A 17,052-nucleotide genomic window follows, 5' to 3' on the forward strand; every position below is an offset into this window, starting at 1 on the left:
CTTTTTGGCGAAAGCTCTAGAGGAAGGATTACTGCAGGTAAAAATGGATCCGGTGACTCAAAGATGCACAGGGCTGGTTTCTGTACCTCTCTTCTCCGTATTTGGAGATATTAGCTTCATTCTACACCTTGCTCCCCTTGGGTCTCCGTGGTGGTTGCCAGAAGCTGTGGGCTTCCTTGCTCAATCCAGCAGGGAAGAGTGGTCACAGAAGTCCCGAGCTTTCCTCTGATTGGATCATCCTAGACATATGCTCAGGGTGGCTTGAGGGGACTGGTGATGGCATGTGAGGATGGCTTCCCCGGGTCACTTTGCTCAGATCTCCAAGTCAGGTTCCCTGGAACCACATGAATCTCCAAATAGAAATGCAATGTGTGGATAGTGCCTGACACTGTTTTTTTCTCAGTATTATCTACTATTCCTTTCCTTTTTTTTTTTTTTTTAACTATTCCCTTCTTTTGAGCCACTTTACTTGGTAAAGCTATTTCACGGATGAATTTGCAAATATCTAGCGGATCTGAAAATGCTTTACAAATTGAAAAAGCTGGACAAACCTAAGCGATTGTTATTATTGTTACAGACAAGTAGTACTCATGAGAGACACCAGGATCCTTCTCATTCACCATATTTTAGCCACACTGGCATTTTTTTTCCGCCCAGAAACACACCAAGCTTGTTTGGGCCTTAAGATCTTTGTATACCGTGTTTGCTCCTCTTTCTCTGGAATTTATTCCCCTGGATCTTTTTTTTTTTTTTAATGTTTATTTATTTTTGAGAGAGACAGAGACAGAATGCAAGTGGGTTGGAGGCAGACAGAGAGGGAGACACAGAATCCGAAGGAGGCTCCAGGCTCCCAGCTGTCAGCACAGAGCCCGACCAGGGGCTCGATTTCACAGACTGAGAGACCATCACCTGAGCCAAAGTCAGAAGCTCAACCCACTGAGCCACCCAGGCGCCCCTCCCCTGGATCTTTTTTGACGGCTCTTCTCATCCTTCAGACCTCAGAAACATTTCCTGACCTTCCTGCACCCAATCACCACGTGACTTCTTCAGACCCTATATTAACTATATGAAGTTATTTTGTGCGTTTGCTTGCTTACTGTGTTACTCCCCAAGCCAGAACTTCATGCAGGCAAGGACCTTCTGTCTTGTTCACAGACACAGGGCTTGACACATATTAGATACAAAGTAGATGTGTGTTCAAAGAATGGAAGAACAAATGATGAAGTGTAGCATCTCCACCCACTGGTGTGTCTTTCTTTATTGTAAAATGTGTCTCAAGTAATTGACGGATTTTACAGATGACTAGCCTTAAAAGAGATGTAAATTAGAATATACTCAAGGTTATCCTTATAACCCCAATCTCTTTCAGTCAGTTCCTTCTGGAGAGGAAGACAGAAAGGTAGAATGGGTCTTAGCTGTTTTGAAATGAGTGCAATTTGTATCCTGGCTCCTCTCTGCCAATTTAGTGTGCATCAGAATTACCCGTTTATCTCAGATTACAGGTAACCGCCCACCCTCAGAGTTCCTGATGCAGTGAATCTAGAGTGTGGGTTCAAGAATTTGCATTTCTAAGAAGTTCCCAGATAATGCTGATGCTACTGGTTGGAGAACCACATTTGGGGAGCAGCTGGCACAATCCAAATAGGCAACAAATTTTAAAGTAGGATTAGCAGCTGTGGCTGTTTTGAATTACTATAGTGCTCTACTCCACAATGTTTTTCAGCTTTCATTCAAATCCATGTATATCCGTAGAAGTGTGTCCCCTAGGTCAAAATATCTGTCTTATGTGTTGCCAAAGATCAAAGATTCAGGGTCAAGTGCTGCCATAGAACATTCAGGGGCATTTCCATCTTAGAGTACAAGTGTCAAAGTCATTCATCTAAGCATATCCCAAATTCACCAATCTATTTCAATCTACTTTTTCAATATACAATTATTATCATCATTATTATTATTATTATTATTATTATTATATTTCTTGTTGACTACTATAATATCTTCTTAAATGTCTCTTTAAAGTCATCCATGACAACATTTTCTAAGTGCAAACCCAATGATGCTACTCACTTACATAAAACTCTCAGCAGTTTCCCCATCTTCTCAAGGAAAAGTCTAGTATCTTTAACACAGCTGACTTGATGTGGTCCCTGCCTACCTCGCAGCCCCATCTCATACCACTGCTCTCCAACCATCCTGATCTACTTTCAATTCCTCAATCTCAGATAGCAAACTCCCTCCCACCACGGCTGTTCTCTCAGGAAAATTCCTTCCCCCTTACCTTACTAACTCCTACTCTTTCTTCAGAGCTCAGCTTATGTCATTTCTTCAAGAAAGTCTTTCCAATTGTTCCCAGGCGAGGTCAGTTTCCTCTGTTGCATGATCCTACAGAACTTTGTTCCATTCCTTCAGAGCACAACTGCTTTTTTCGGGGTCTTTATCTGTTCATTATCTTCAGGGAAGAAGGAGCGTGACTGTTTTTACACACCTAGCAGAGCACATTGTAAATGCTAAATGTAAATCCAGTATGTTGGATGAAATTCAAAATGTACACTAATTTGCTCAGTCCCCACTATGGACCAGATCCCGTGGTAAGCCCTTAGAAGATACAGAAATGAGTAAGAAAGATGCTTCAATTTAAGGGACTCCAGGCCAGTTAAGACCAATGGGTATGGTATGGACTTTGGAGACAATTTTCTGCGACAGAGTGGAAGTAGCTATATGAGAGGAACAAAGTGTTTTGGGAGTCGACTGGAAGTAGGACAGATCAATTTCAAATGGGGAAATCAATTCATTCAGCATATACCTGAATGAAAATGCAGTCCTCACTATGTGCTGTGCACTGTTCTGTTTTAGTGATTGAGGTTATTGTAAGAATCTTACAGATGGATAATACAAGGCAGGGGACGGCCAAGTAAACTTGTCCAAATTCACGCAGCTACTAAGTAGTAGGAAAGGGATCTGAATCCAGGCAGCCTGCCTGGCTCCAGTCTTCATTACAGGAAAAGCCTCGTGGAAGAGGTGGCAATTAATCCAGGCGTGAAGGGTTTGGCTAGGTGGAAAACGGGACGGTCATTCCAAGCAAAATCCGGGAAATATGCGCCTAATTATGAGTTTAGCGTCTTCCTTTGCTCACAGGCCCTCTAAACAGCAGGAGGAATTTCACAAGGGAACGGCATAAAAAGCGAAGGAAAAGAAAGCCAACTTCTGGCTACGGTGAGTAGCGGAGCTGTTTCCATGGAAACAGTAACTGGCCCCCAGGTAGGTGAGATCTCGCGGTGCTTGAGCCGGCGGAAGTGACGTCCGGCTGCTGTCGAGGCCCTGTGGTGGATCGCCGCGGCCCCTCCTCCCAGAGCAGCCTCCTTTTCCCGCGTGAGCTGCCTCTGCTGCTCGGGCCGCCGGGGGGGAAACATGGCGTCTGCCCTGGAGCAGTTCGTGAACAGTGTCCGACAGCTCTCGGCTCAAGGTGAGGCCCTGGGCCGCCGAGCTGGGCCTGGGAGGGCCCCCCGGGCCGCGGGGACGGGCTTGCATCCCTAGCCGCCAGCGCGGACGGCTGGGACGTCCCTGTTAGTGCCGAACCTCGCCTCCGGGGCTGGTCTCGGGGTTGCGGCGCTTAGACCAGGGCGGGATCGGGCGAGGCTGAGTTCAAGCAGCCCTCTCGCGCTCTCGGTCTTCGTTGCTCTAGTCTGCCGGCCAGTGTGCTCGGCCGCCTGGCTATCTCCCCTCCCTGGGGCCGCCCGGACCCTCCTCCCCCCGGCCCGGGCCCCTTCCACTCGGGCGCTTAGCTTGACAGTTTTGGGGGCGGTGACTTCCGCTGGACGCCTTCCCGAGCGCCCGTTGGTCTCTTCGGCCTCCCTTCCCTGCGCCGATTGGTGCACCGCCTCGTCTGTCCCGGTGGCGCCTGGCCGCCTCCGGCCTAGGCCGCGGGTAGCGGGCGCGAGGCGAATCCTTTCTGGGTGCCTTGGCTCGGAGGCTCGCCTTGGCCGTCCGGCGTGCCTTCGGGAAGCCTCCGCGCCTATTTTAGTCCCGCTGAATGCCGAGGGAGCACTCACTCGTAGGGCTGCATTTCCAGGGGTAGAACTGTGACCATTATTACTTAAATTTTCGTGCTTTTTGGTTCATTCAGCTCATCACCTGAGTATAGAGCGCTGGACTCCGAATTAATTAGCTGCAGGCTGTGAAGGTCCCTTTAAGCACCCCGTTTCTTCATCTCTAAAATAAAAATAAGACCTTACTTCAGAGGGTTGTTGGGATTGAATGAGAGAAATCATGTAAAAGTACTTGAAACAGTACCTGTTATTTCGGGTGCAGTAGATACAGTTGCAAATTATTGCTAACAGCTGTTAATTGTAAACTTCTAGGAGCTGCCTGACCTTGGATAAGTCACCTTTAATCTCTTGAATCTCTTTATCTCCATTTGTAAAAATGGAGGAGTGCGATTTACCTCACTGGTGCAAGTTAACTGACCGGGTTGGAGCCATGCCTAATGAAATACTTTTTTCCCCTTATTATTGATAGAAACTAGGTTCACAGGTAAGGCACAAACTTGCAGCCTCCATGAATGAAGGAACCATTCATTCATTCGTTTATGCTACAAGTATTTGGTTTCTCCTTCCTGGGGTGTTGTATGGTTATTTAGATTTGGGTTGGAATCCTGACAGTGGCTTCTTGGGCCAGTTTTCTCATTTACAAAATGGGACTGGGACTATTTAGCATCAAGTGAGATCACTTATCTGAAAAGCTCTTTATGCGTGTTCTGCGAGTCACTGCGTGAGGAACAGTCAGGCAGAGATAAACAAGATACTTTCACTGCCTATGGCTTCTGTGCCTCATGCTCAGTGCATAGGAAATGTTTATGAGGTTTCTGTTTTTTCTGCACTTAACTCAGAGTTTCCTAACATGGACCTTAAGTGAAGGGAACTTCATAATTTCCAGCTTTCTTTGATTAGAGGGAATTTCATTGGCCACATCTCTGGGCTCTTGTCAGATGCACCCTGTGGCACTGCACTTACTGTTAATTCTTCCCTTGGCCCACAGTAGTTAACTATCTTACGATTTCATAATGACCCAGCTTTTATTTTAAGTCTCAGCTCTATATATTTAATTGGGGAGAAATGATGGACTGAAATGCTTGTTTCTGTGTGGTTCTTATCATTGTAAGTGTAATTATAGAGTAGTGAGTAAAAAGGGGGGGGCAATTATTTAACTAGAAGAAGCTATTTTGTATTTACCAGTGAGATTTGTAATAAAATGATGGTATTTTCCTGTTCACCTTGTGTTATCATGAGAGATAGTACCTAATCAGATCACAGATTTTTTTTATTCCTGCTTTGCAGTGCATGTGATAATAATAGTATATTTCTTTATTTTTGGAAAAAATTTTAAAGTATAGTATAGAAGCCTCAGAAACAAAATTACCGAGCTGCAGTCACTTGGATTTTAAATTTTTTGGTATTCACGTGGGTTTGTTTGTTTGGTTTTTTTTTTTTTTGGGGGGGATATGGGAAAAAATCCCTCAGCTACTAAATAGAAATAGCTGATATATAAGCTTGAAGTTCAAAATGTGAAAGAGAACTATAAAGGAGGAAACTTAAGAAGTTGTTGCCCATGCCCTTATATACATTTTTTTAAATGTTTATTTATTTTTGAGAGAGAGAGAGAGAGTGAGGGCCAGAGAGCAAGGGAGACACAGAATCCGAGGCAGGCTCCAGATTCCGAGCTGTCAGCACAGAACCCGACGCGGGGCTCGAACCCACGAACCGTGAGATCAGAACCTGAGCTGAAGTCGGACGCTTAATCGACTGAACTGTCCAGGCACCCCTGCCCATTCCCTTATATAAACGCCATACACACCACCAACCACCACCAAAAAGACAGCTAGTGGAATTTGGAGGTCTAGAGTGTGGCCATTTCGGAATGTGTCTCGGAATAACCCATCAAAATCAGTGAGTCTACTTCAGAGTACCAGTTCAGGCCTAATTAGATTCTATACCTTAGTTGTGAAAACGTAACATTGTGGTATGGGGGGGTGGGGAATCGGTGGATCAATTAGGAGATTAATTAACAGGCTGTTGATTGATTCGCTGGTAAGTAAGCACTGTATTCTGAAACTGGGGACATGAGCCAGCCTCTCCTCCTGAGTTTATGTTGAGTTACCTAACCACCACAATCCTAGGTGATGCAGAGAGGGCACAGAGAGAACACATTTTTCAAGTTAGCTCGGGGAAAGGAGGTAAGATGAGGGTCCAAAGTCCCAGGCCGATTGCTGCATGAAGTGTATGAGTCAGGTAGTGGAAGACCCAGGAGAGCAGAGTGAAGGAAGGAACAGCAAGCTTGCAGAATAGGATGTGTAGAGGCAGAAAGGTGAGACGACATGGAATGTGGAATGAATTTTGTGAACTCCGTGTGACTAGAGAGTGTGTGTTGGCAGAGAGAGGGGTGGAAGCAGGTGGTAAGGCTGGGGAGGTGCAGCGGCCTCTTACCAGGCTGAAGCATTTGGACTTCTTAAAGCCTTTGGAGTAATTTGATTGGATTTTACATTTTGGAAAGGTCATACAGGTACAATATGAAGTATGGGTTGGAGGAGAGAAAGAGTGAGGTAAGGGCACCGTTTAGAAGATTTATGATGTAGTCCAGGCAAGAAGTGATGAGGGTCTGAATAAGGCAGGGGAGAGAGAAAGGAAAGGAGCCAAGAGACTTAGGAAGGAAAATTAAAAGTAAAATCGTATTTGGTGGCATTTTGGATACAGAGAGGGAGGTGAGGGTGGTGGTGATAGTAATGTGTGCATTTCTGGCTTGGGGAATCGAAGAGGGAATAGAGGAAAGGTAGAAACTTTCAGGGCCAGAAGGAAATAGGAGGTCTAGTTTTGAGTCAAGGCCATTTCACTTCTCTGACCCTGCTGACCCATTTCCCCACCTGAAATGAAGGAGATACAAGAAGTCACCTTTAGATTATTTCTTGCTCTGAGGAATGAAGTCTGTGGTTATAGAGTTTCTCTAGTTTGGTTCGTGCTGTAACTGAATGATGGTGTTATTCCTGTTTTCCAGGGCAAATGACTCAGCTTTGTGAACTGATCAACAAGAGTGGGGAACTCCTTGCAAAGAACCTATCCCATCTGGACACTGTGCTCGGGGCTCTGGACGTACAAGAGCACTCCTTGGGTGTCCTTGCTGTTCTGTAAGAGGCGTCTCCTTTTACAGTTTAGTGCTAAACCTGAACACTTGCTAAACCTGAACGCTGCAGCCTTTCTGGCTATAGGTGTTTTTGTTTTTGTTTTTTTGGTGTAGAAAGTATACCATGTTAAACAACAGTGAGCTCTTTTGCACAATTATAAAGTCAAGTCCTCATAGTTACATTTTACTCCTCCTAGCTAATCCTTGTTTGTTATATTTTCAATTTTGTTATTTTTTAATTCTGTTTATACACATTTTGAAATTTATTAAAAATTTTTTTTTCATGTTTTATTTCTTTTTGAGACAGAGAGAGACAGAGCGTGAGCAGGGGAGGGGCAGAGAGAGAGGGACACACAGAATCCGAAGCAGGCTCCAGGCTCTGAGCTGCCAGCACAGAGCCCAACGTGGGGCTCGAACTCACGAACCCCGAGATCATGACCTGAGCCGAAGTCGGACGCTCGACCGACTGAGCCACCCAGGCGCCCCTTGAAATTTATTTTCAAAAATAAGTGGCCATCTCAGTTGTGAGCACTACAGTTTGCATTTATCTGAATATTTTTATTCACATAATCTGTCAGATTGTCCACATTTTCTAACTTGGAAAGAAACTAGGGAAGGGTGATGGAATAGGACACAGTGGAGTATGTTGAGTGAAATTACCAGCGATCCAAAGGAACTTTGCTTCAGATTGCCTTCAAACACGTTCAAGCCGTTTAAGACCAAATTAAATGGACCTCATTTCAGTTGGGGTTCCTTGTAATTCTGTGTGCTTGACAGAATTCTTTTCCTTTCGATGTTTTAGTATTAGAAATTGGGATGTTAGGGTTGTCATGAAAGTTGAAGCAATATAAATAAACTGAGAGGAAATGGACTTAAAGCGAGGGTCTGGCTTCGCTGGCGCAGGGACCCCTGAGACAAAGATGTGTCGGGCATAGAGTTTAGAGAAGAAACTTTATCATCATGAAAGGGTCAAGAGCAGTGCTCTACCACACAGTAGCCACTAGCCACAGGTGGCTATTTAAACGTAAATTAATTAAAATTAAAACTTCAGTTGCTCTGTCGCACTAGCCACTTGTCAAGTACTCAGTAGCCACCTGTAGCCACTGCGCTGGACAGCACGGATACAGAACGGGTCTACCGTTGCAGCAAGTTCTTTTGGATGGTGCTGGCGGGTAAAGATTTTTACTGTCTGTGTTTGCTGGCTAGCAAAATGGATAGCGTGCATATTTTATGCACATACAACCTTCTATGTGGCTGTGTATCAGGTGAGGTAAGGTGCATGACAGCGTTTTGAAGCTATAAGGCATTTTACCATTGTATATCTGTAAAAGAAAACCTGGAGAGAACCCTGAACTTGTTTCCCAGTACCCTGGATTTGAACTATGTTCTTCCAATTATAAGCCGTGGGGTCCTGAGCTGCCTGTTTTTATTTATAAGATGGAAATCACAATGCCGTGCTGATCTCTTGTGAAGCCCAAATGAGATCGTTTGATTGCATGTTGATGACGAGAAAGTTCAATTACAGATGTGAGGTGACATTGTTAAGTTGAATGATACTACAGAGAGGAAAAGACAAATGCAAATATGTAGGAGAAATTGGGTTCAGGCAGTAATATCCATTTTGTTTTACTTGAAGTTAGTTTCAACAGTTCTCTAAAAAAAAATAAATAAAAAGCTGGAAGTTTGCTTGTAAGCAATACCTGAGTGGTAGTAGCTTATCTGATTTCTTCCCCAAAACCTGTCTCTGGTCCCCTCTCAGAGTGTTTGTTGAAAGGCCCCATCTGCCCAGTGACTCAGGGTGGACCATCCACATCCTGCCTCTTATCTCCCCCACTCCTCTGCCCTTCACATCAGCTGGTTCTTTCTCCCATACGGACCTCAGCACCCCCTGAAGTACAGTCACAGTCTCCAGCCAGTCGGAACTTCTCAGTCCTTGTGCCCCTTCAGTCTGTCATCCTTAGAGCAAGAAAAACGACTGGTTTGTTGTTGTTGTTGTTGTTGTTGTTGTTGTTTTAATGTTTGGTTATTTTTAGGAGAGAGAGAAACAGAGTGTGAATTGGGGAGGGGCAGAGAGAGAGGGAGACACAGAATCCAAAGCAGGCTCCAGGCTCTGATCTGTCAGCACAGAGCCCGACGCGGGGCTCAAACCCATAAACCGCGAGATCGTGACCTGAGCCGAAGTTGGACGCTTAACCGACTGAGCCACCCAGGCGCCCCTCCAACTGGTTTTTAAATGACTAAATAGCCCTAACTACATGGGAGCTCAAAAGAAAACTGGTTTTGAAAACTTTGGGTTAAAAGTTCATGTTCAGTTCCTTCACGAATATTAGACAACCTGATATTTGGCCTCGTTTAATGGAGTTTTCTTTTTTGAAAATTCTTTTTTGGGGCGCCTGGGTGGCTCAGTCAGTTGGGCGTCTGGCTTCGGCTCAGGCCATGATCTCACGGCTGTGAGTTCAAGCGCCTCATCGGGCTCTATGCTGACAGCTCAGGGCCTGGAGCCTGCTTCAGATTCTGTGTCTTCCTTTCTCTCTGCCCCTCCCCTGCTCACGCTATGTCTCTCTCTCTTTGAAAAATAAATAAACATTAACAAAAAATAAATTCTTTTTTAAGCATATTTTTCTCAGCCTTCATATGTGTCTGTGTTCTGTGTTTTGACCTTGCAAAGAACCGGGCCAGTCCCATATACTCTTTCCTAGTTTTTAAAAATATCGGTGACTCATTTACTTTCATAGAGCACTGGAGATAGGATGAACTTCTGGCCCCAGTGGCTTCTTCATTTTCCCTCGTAAAATATCAGGAGGAATTGATTCTTTTCTCTTTATTCCAGATTTGTGAAGTTTTCCATGCCCAGTGTTCCTGACTTCGAAACCTTGTTCTCACAGGTTCAGCTTTTTATCAGCACTTGTAATGGGGAGCACATTCGATATGCAACAGACACTTGTAAGCCAACTAACATTTTGTTATTTCCCACCGAATGCATTCTACCTGTGTAGTCATTGATGTTGCCAACATTTTGTCCTTTGCCGTCTCTAGTTGCCGGGCTTTGCCATCAGCTGACAAACGCGCTTGTGGAAAGGAAACAGGTAAGCGGCGTTAGTCCGATATTTTAAGAAATCTCTGATTTACACAACGAACTCCTTTGTTAAGGTTCCAGCTTAGTACTGAGTATCCTAACAGATCTGTGTGGTCGCCAAGCATCTGCTGTGAGGACCTCCAGCTCGTACATCAGGTGAGGCCTCTCAGATGCATGGGAAGTAGGGCCTCAAGGGAGGCTGCTGCTGCCAGTGGATGTTTTTGGAGCTACGGTTCTAGTGCCCTTTACGTAGCAATATACTGGGTTTTTGTTTGCTCAGACTTTGAACTTTTAAGTATGACATTTTAGCTTTACAGTATGCAGAATCCGCATGTACCTTTCACCCAGATTCTCCAGATGTCAACGTTTTACCCCACTTACCCTTTTCTCTCTCTCGAGCCATCGGAAAGAGAATTGCAGATATGTTACCACTTACCCTGAATGCTTCAATGAGTGTTTCCTAAAAATTAGGACATTCTCTTCTACAACCACAGCACAATGATAAACGTCAGGAGACGAACGTTGCTATAATCTTTTAAACAAATCTGGCCGTATTCGTATTTTGCCACTTACTTCCCTAATGTCCTTTACAACAGAAGAAAATCTCAGGTCATGAATTCCATTAGGGCGTCCTGTGTCTTTCATCTCCTTTAATCTGAAACAGTTCTTTGGTCTTTAACTTCTGTGATACTGACACAAGTTATAATTTGGAGTGTTTTCAATTATTATTTGAAATTGAACTGTAAGATGGAGCTTGGAAGGAGACCAGACAGAAAGAACCATTTGGGATTTTGTAGGAATAGTAAACAAATTGTGGTTTGAAAGAAATGGTTAAAAAAAATCTTTGTTGAAAACCTCATATGAGTTATTTAGCTATTTTATATATACATGTATAAGTATATATGTGTGGGCGTATATATATGTATGTGTGTGTATACAGGGAGGTACAGAGAGAGGGGGGACAGAATCCAAAGCAGGCTCCAGGCTCCGAGCTGTCAACACAGAGCCCGACAGAGGGCTCGAACTCACGGACCGCGAGATCATGACCTGAACCAAAGTCATACACTCAACCAACTGAGCCACACAGACGCCCCTTATTAGCTATTTTAGAGTCATATCTCCTGTTCAGAAACTGACTGCCTCACTTGAAACTTTGTCTTGTTATTTATCATCAGGGCAGGAAATGATCTGTTTATAAGTTATGATATCTGTTTCAGTAGTCATTTATAATCCATTAGGAGATGGTGGTGGTAGAGAGAATTTACAGACGATATCTAGACTGCCCTATGGTAAGATGCCAACATCCTTAGCCATAGTTACGCTTACTAAGCATAGGCTCTTTATTGTAAATGATTTGGAAATTTTTTGTTTGTTGCAATGTAAATACGATGAACTGTTGACAGAGTAATATTGCTTTTGATTATTGATCTTCATTGTAAGAAAAAAAGGTTTATAACCCCCAAAATGGTGCTGAGTTACTCTAAAATAGTGTAAGAAACAGCTCAAGAAAGCGCTTTTTGACTGAATAGGGACACACATATTTCCTGAAAGAGTATGGAAACCTCATATTGTTCTTGAAAGGAACCTATCAATTAGTGTTATTTTTTATTTGTAAGTGACAACATAAGATCCAATGTGCTGCCATCTTTGAGAACTTATCTGAAAGAGGTGTCATTTCTGACAGCCCCTGCGAGGAATTGGCGTCCTTAAGCAAGCCGTAGACAAGATGCAGATGAATACAAACCAGCTGACCTCAGTCCACGCTGATCTCTGCCAGGTAAGCAGCAGAGGAGTGAGTCACATGGGGTCAGAGGTGGAAGTTGGGCTGTGCGCTTGCTCAATAAAGGAGAGCAATTTGGTGGGGACTGTGATGTGTTCTAGAAGTTGAAATGCGTAGGGATGTTATCAGTGCGGGAATTTGCAACTGGCTGCTAGAACGCAAAGTATCGAATGGGTCTCAGCCAGCGGGCTTCTGAGACGAGTAAGCAGACCGGTTAATGTTTGCGATGTTAAAAATGTCCCAAGTCACTTTTACTTTATTTTATGTGGTTCAAACTCCGGAAGGCAAAAGGGAAGGTGGATAATGAAGTCACCTTGCTCGTGAGCCACCCATCTCTTCTTTCCAGAGGAAATCAGTGTTCGTTTTTTGTGTATCCTTCCAAAGATATTTTATGCACATATAAGCAAATGTGTGTATTTTTCTCTGAGTTTTTTCATACCAGTAGCAATAATCTGTATGAACTCATACGTACATTGTTTTTTTTCTACTTGATGTATCTTGGAGAGGTCTCCGTATCAATGTTTTACGGCTACAGATTATACCATAATGCTCTGGGTTTAACCAGCTCCTGTGGGGTATGGATTGTTTCTTTAATAGCGTGGTACCTGGATTATTCCAAACACATGTTGTAGTTTCACATCAAGGTGCTTTCTTTCTATTTTTAAAAAAGCTTTTGTGCTTGAGGTATGACCCCCACACAGTAAAGTACATTAGTCTTAATTGTACAGCTCTGAGTTTGTACCTGTAACTACACCTGTACCAGCATCATCCAGCTGCAAAACGTTGCCTTGTGCTTGCTGTCTTGAGTTTGACTTGAGCAATTCCCTACGCTTATGGAAACGATTCAGAAATTAAAAAGAAATAATTGAAGAAAAGCTGCCATTTTTATCACACCATATTGGTCTATTTCTATTCTGCTAATTCAAAAAGAAAAAGGACTCACTTGTTTGTGCATCTGTAAGCCGAGCGGGTGCTGGGCAGGCTAAGTAATAGCTGAGCTTTAATTCGTCTGTGGAGTACTTTATCCCCTGCCTGCTTAGTCTTTTATAAACACATGCTGTTTTGTTCTGAATGCTTAGGAAAACGGAGTAATGTGTCAACACTTAGAACAGTTTTAATCAGTAAGATGGTTTAAAATGTTTTCTTCAGGGGCGCCTGGGTGGCTCAGTCAGTAAGTGTCTAACCTTAGCTCAGGTCATGATCTTGCAGTTCATGGGTTCAAGCCCACACGTTAGTGCAGAGCCTGCTTGGGATTCTGTCTCCACTCCTCCCTCACTTGCTCGCTCTCAAATTTAAAAAAATAAATAGTAAATAAAATGTTTTCTTGAACTTTCTGGAACCTATGAATTTGCTCCTGCTAAAGCCTGCCAAGTACAATTAAAATGATGATTCAAAATCTGTGTAAAATTTTTCACAGCTTTGTTTGCTGGCAAAATGCTTTAAGCCTGCCCTTCCATATCTTGATGTGGACATGATGGATATCTGTAAAGAGAATGGAGCCTATGATGCAAAGCACTTTCTATGTTACTATTATTATGGAGGGATGATCTATACCGGGCTGAAGAACTTTGAAAGAGCACTGTACTTTTATGAACAGGTAATCATCTCTCTAAATGCCCCTGAGGTTCTGTTGAACTTGTATGCTCGAAGAAGTGCACAGCTGGTGTGGATTGATCTTGGGCCTCTGAGTTTCAGGTGGAGGTCCTTTCAAAGATCATTTGTCTGGGATCATCATGTACATGGTGGTAAACTGTCCTTGAGTTGAAGGGCAGTAGGAGTGGAGGGAAGAGCACTAATGAGTGGGGTCTGATCTAGGCTTTGCCACTCATATCCTGTGTGATTCAGGTTAAGTTCTGTATGTCTCTTGACCTTTACACAAAGGGAAGAGATTGAGCTGAATGATCTTTGAAATGTCTTTTTGTTCTAAAACAATGTGTGGTGTTTTGTTAAGTTTTATTTATTTTAATAAGTAAAACAGTCTCATGGTTCAAAATTCAAAGGGTATTGAGCATACAGTGGAAAGCCCCTACCTGCTTTGTCTATGTGATGGCCCCTGGTCTGTGTAATGACCTGTAGAGTGCATAATTTGGTAGAATGTTTTAGAGTCTGAAAAAGAGATACAATATTGGCTAATACTAGAATTTTAAGAAATTTGTCAGAGGTTTAATATTTCTTATATTCCTATCACATATTATGATAACAAAGGATATTCTAAGCCTTGAAGGAGCTCACAATTTAGTTGAAAATGCTAAGACATAAATACACATGCATGTATTTATTAGCATTGCCTCAGGGAATTGTCACCAGAAGGTGCTGTTGGGCAGGGATGATGTCATTAGAACATGTCTAGTCAGGAGCATTCAACTGGCTCCGTCGGTAGAACATGCAAGTCTTGATCTCAAGGTCGTGGGTTCAAGCCCCATGTTGGGTGTAGAGCTTACTCAAAGGAAAAAAAAGGGGGCTGTGTCTAGTCAAGTAAGGGCCTTCAAGGTGACTTCTCTTTTTTTTTTTTAACATTTATTTATTTTTGAGACAGAGAGAGACAGAGCATGAACAGGGGGAGGGTCAGAGAGAGAGAGGGGGAGACACAGAATCCGAAACAGGCTCCAGGCTCTGAACTGTCAGCACAGAGCCCGACGCAGGGCTCGAACTCACGGACCGCGAGATCATGGCCTGAGCCAAAGTTGGACGCCTAACTGACTGAGCCACCCAGGCGCCCCAAGGTGACTTCTCTTTAAGAGTACATAGTCAAAAGCTTTAGTTCTTCAGAAAATTATAAACATATTTCATAGTCACTGGGCAAATGATTTTATAGTCCAGTATGATAGCTGACAACATATTGATGATCCAGAAATATCAAGATGATGAGGGCTTTGGAAAAGGCAGGAAAGTATGTAATGCACTTAGAAAAGATATTTCCATCCCAAATAATTAAAATGTTAAAAGTAAAACATTTTTGATACAGATAGGAACGTTTTTGCTGAAAATCTATTTATACCCTGATTTTGCCTTGCCCAGCATTGTCTAGTGTTAGGGTACTTCATGCAACTGTGTTTTAATAATATACATGAAGCTATAGATGGTATTAGTACCTTGATTTCAGAAGGTGATACAGATTTCTTACTGCTTAAAAAAAAGAATCCAAGAGAGGGATGTACTTAGTGGAAAAAAATCAGATCATTCAGCATTACATAAAGCCAAAAGTGAAAGAAAGCAGCTTTGTCTTCTCCTATCACACCACACATTGACCTACTTAGTTTACTGGTCTTCGGTTGGTGGGAATGTAAGTCAATTGCAGTTTTTCACTGTTGAAGCAATGCTGTAGTAGAAATCATTGCACGTGTAAACATATGCACTCATTTGAATGTTTCTGTAGCGTCTCAAAGAAGCACCTTACAGGCTCAGTGGTTTGGGTTTTGATTTGGAATGTTTGAGCTGATTTGGGTATGATAGTTTTCATTTCTCCCTGACCTTCATAAATCCGGGTGAAAGAGAATAGAAAGTCAGCCACAAAAGAGGAGAAGACATTTGCAGATCTCTGACAAGAGACTTGCAACCAGAATGTACAAAGACCTCTTACAACTCAACAGTAAAAAAACTAAAATTTAAAAATGGCCAACGAAGAGACATTTCTCCAAAGAAGATACACCAACGACCCATCGGTACATGAAGAGATACTCCTCATCATTAGTCATCAAGGACATGCAAATCACAACCACAATGATACCACGAGGACAGCCCGAATTAAAAAGAGACAGCCAACAAAAACGAGCATTGACAGGCAGGTGGAGAATTTGGGATCCTCATAACTGCCGACGGGAGTGTGAAACGGTGCAGCCACTAGGGAAATCAGTCTGCAGCTCCTCAAAGTGTTAAACATAGAGTTACCACCCTGGCCCAGCAATTCCACTCCTAGAAATATACCTGAGAGAAATGAAGACAAATGTCTGCCCCAAAACACGTACACTGATGTTCGTGGCAGCTTCGTTCGGAGTGGCCAGGAGGGGAGACAACCCAGATGCCCGTCACCTGAGGATGAGTAAACAAAATGTGGTCTGTCCATATGGTGGGATATCATCAACCATCAAGTGGAATGGCGCACCAGTACCTGCTACGACACTGAAGAACCTTGGAAACAGAGAGGCCAGTGACAAAAGACCACAGATTTATCTGAACTGTCCAGACTAGGCACATCCATAGGGACAAAGTGGCATGGTGGTTTCCTGGGGCTGGAGGGAGAAGAGAATGAGGAATGACTGCTAGTGGATATGGGGTTTCTTCTTGGTGGGGTGAAAATGTTCTGAAATTTGGTAATGGTAATAGTTGCACAGCACGGTGAATATACTGAAGCCACTGTCTGGTATACTTTAAGAGGGTAATTTTATAGCACGAGAATCCGTTCTCAAGACATTATTAAAAATACTCATAGGGCACGAAATGTAAGAATTGTTTTTAATTAAAGTGATACGTGTGGCTGATTGATTGCCCTTTCTGCCCTGGTGTGCTCTCTCTTCTCTTGCTCAGGCCATAACTACTCCTGCCATGGCGGTCAGTCATATCATGTTGGAATCATATAAAAAGTATATTCTAGTTTCTTTGATATTACTTGGAAAAGTACAACAGCTACCAAAATATACGTCTCAAATTGTGGGTAGATTCATTAAGGTGAGTTTTTTAAATTGATTTCTTAGGTGACATGTTAAGTCCATAAGGAAATTATAATGATACGTAGTTCTGTAATTTTATTTTATAGTGATTTGGCTCTCCCAGCAGCTTCAAGTTAGCAGACATTTAATACGTTTCATAGTGGACATTATTGTCTGGGAGCTGCTGTTCTTGCAGAATCTTGGCCTCTGTTCCAGTCCATGCACCCTCTGATCACTGACCGGGGAGGGGGGGGAAATGTTACTTAGAAATCTGTTTTCAAACTTTTGCTCTGAGTAATTATTGCCATAGATGCCAAAGCTCCTGTAAAGGCTGATGATGATCTTCTTCTTCATTACAGTTTAGCGAAAGTACTGAAAAA

The 17,052-nt window shown here is 43.1% G+C and overlaps 1 protein-coding gene and 1 long non-coding RNA gene across 2 annotated transcripts in view; one reads left to right on the forward strand and one right to left on the reverse strand.

Moving 5' to 3' along the window:
• Window positions 1-3,371, reverse strand: LOC131498555 (uncharacterized). Its single transcript, XR_009255470.1, has 3 exons — window positions 2,804-3,371; window positions 2,279-2,485; window positions 1-334 (listed from the first exon to the last, which is right to left on the reverse strand). It is a non-coding gene; the product is annotated as an uncharacterized LOC131498555 (long non-coding RNA).
• The window catches only part of COPS3 (COP9 signalosome subunit 3), a 26,760-nt gene continuing 13,041 nt past the window's right edge, over window positions 3,334-17,052 (forward strand). The window contains exons 1-7 of the mRNA XM_058705944.1: window positions 3,334-3,463; window positions 7,045-7,174; window positions 10,001-10,113; window positions 10,207-10,256; window positions 11,931-12,023; window positions 13,444-13,623; window positions 16,551-16,691. Of these exons, the coding sequence (XP_058561927.1) occupies window positions 3,409-3,463; window positions 7,045-7,174; window positions 10,001-10,113; window positions 10,207-10,256; window positions 11,931-12,023; window positions 13,444-13,623; window positions 16,551-16,691 (762 nt within the window). The 5' untranslated portion in view covers window positions 3,334-3,408. The remainder of the gene's footprint in view (window positions 3,464-7,044; window positions 7,175-10,000; window positions 10,114-10,206; window positions 10,257-11,930; window positions 12,024-13,443; window positions 13,624-16,550; window positions 16,692-17,052) is intronic.

Source organism: Neofelis nebulosa, chromosome 16, assembly GCF_028018385.1.
Source record: "Neofelis nebulosa isolate mNeoNeb1 chromosome 16, mNeoNeb1.pri, whole genome shotgun sequence".
Classification (NCBI taxonomy): domain Eukaryota; kingdom Metazoa; phylum Chordata; class Mammalia; order Carnivora; family Felidae; genus Neofelis; species Neofelis nebulosa.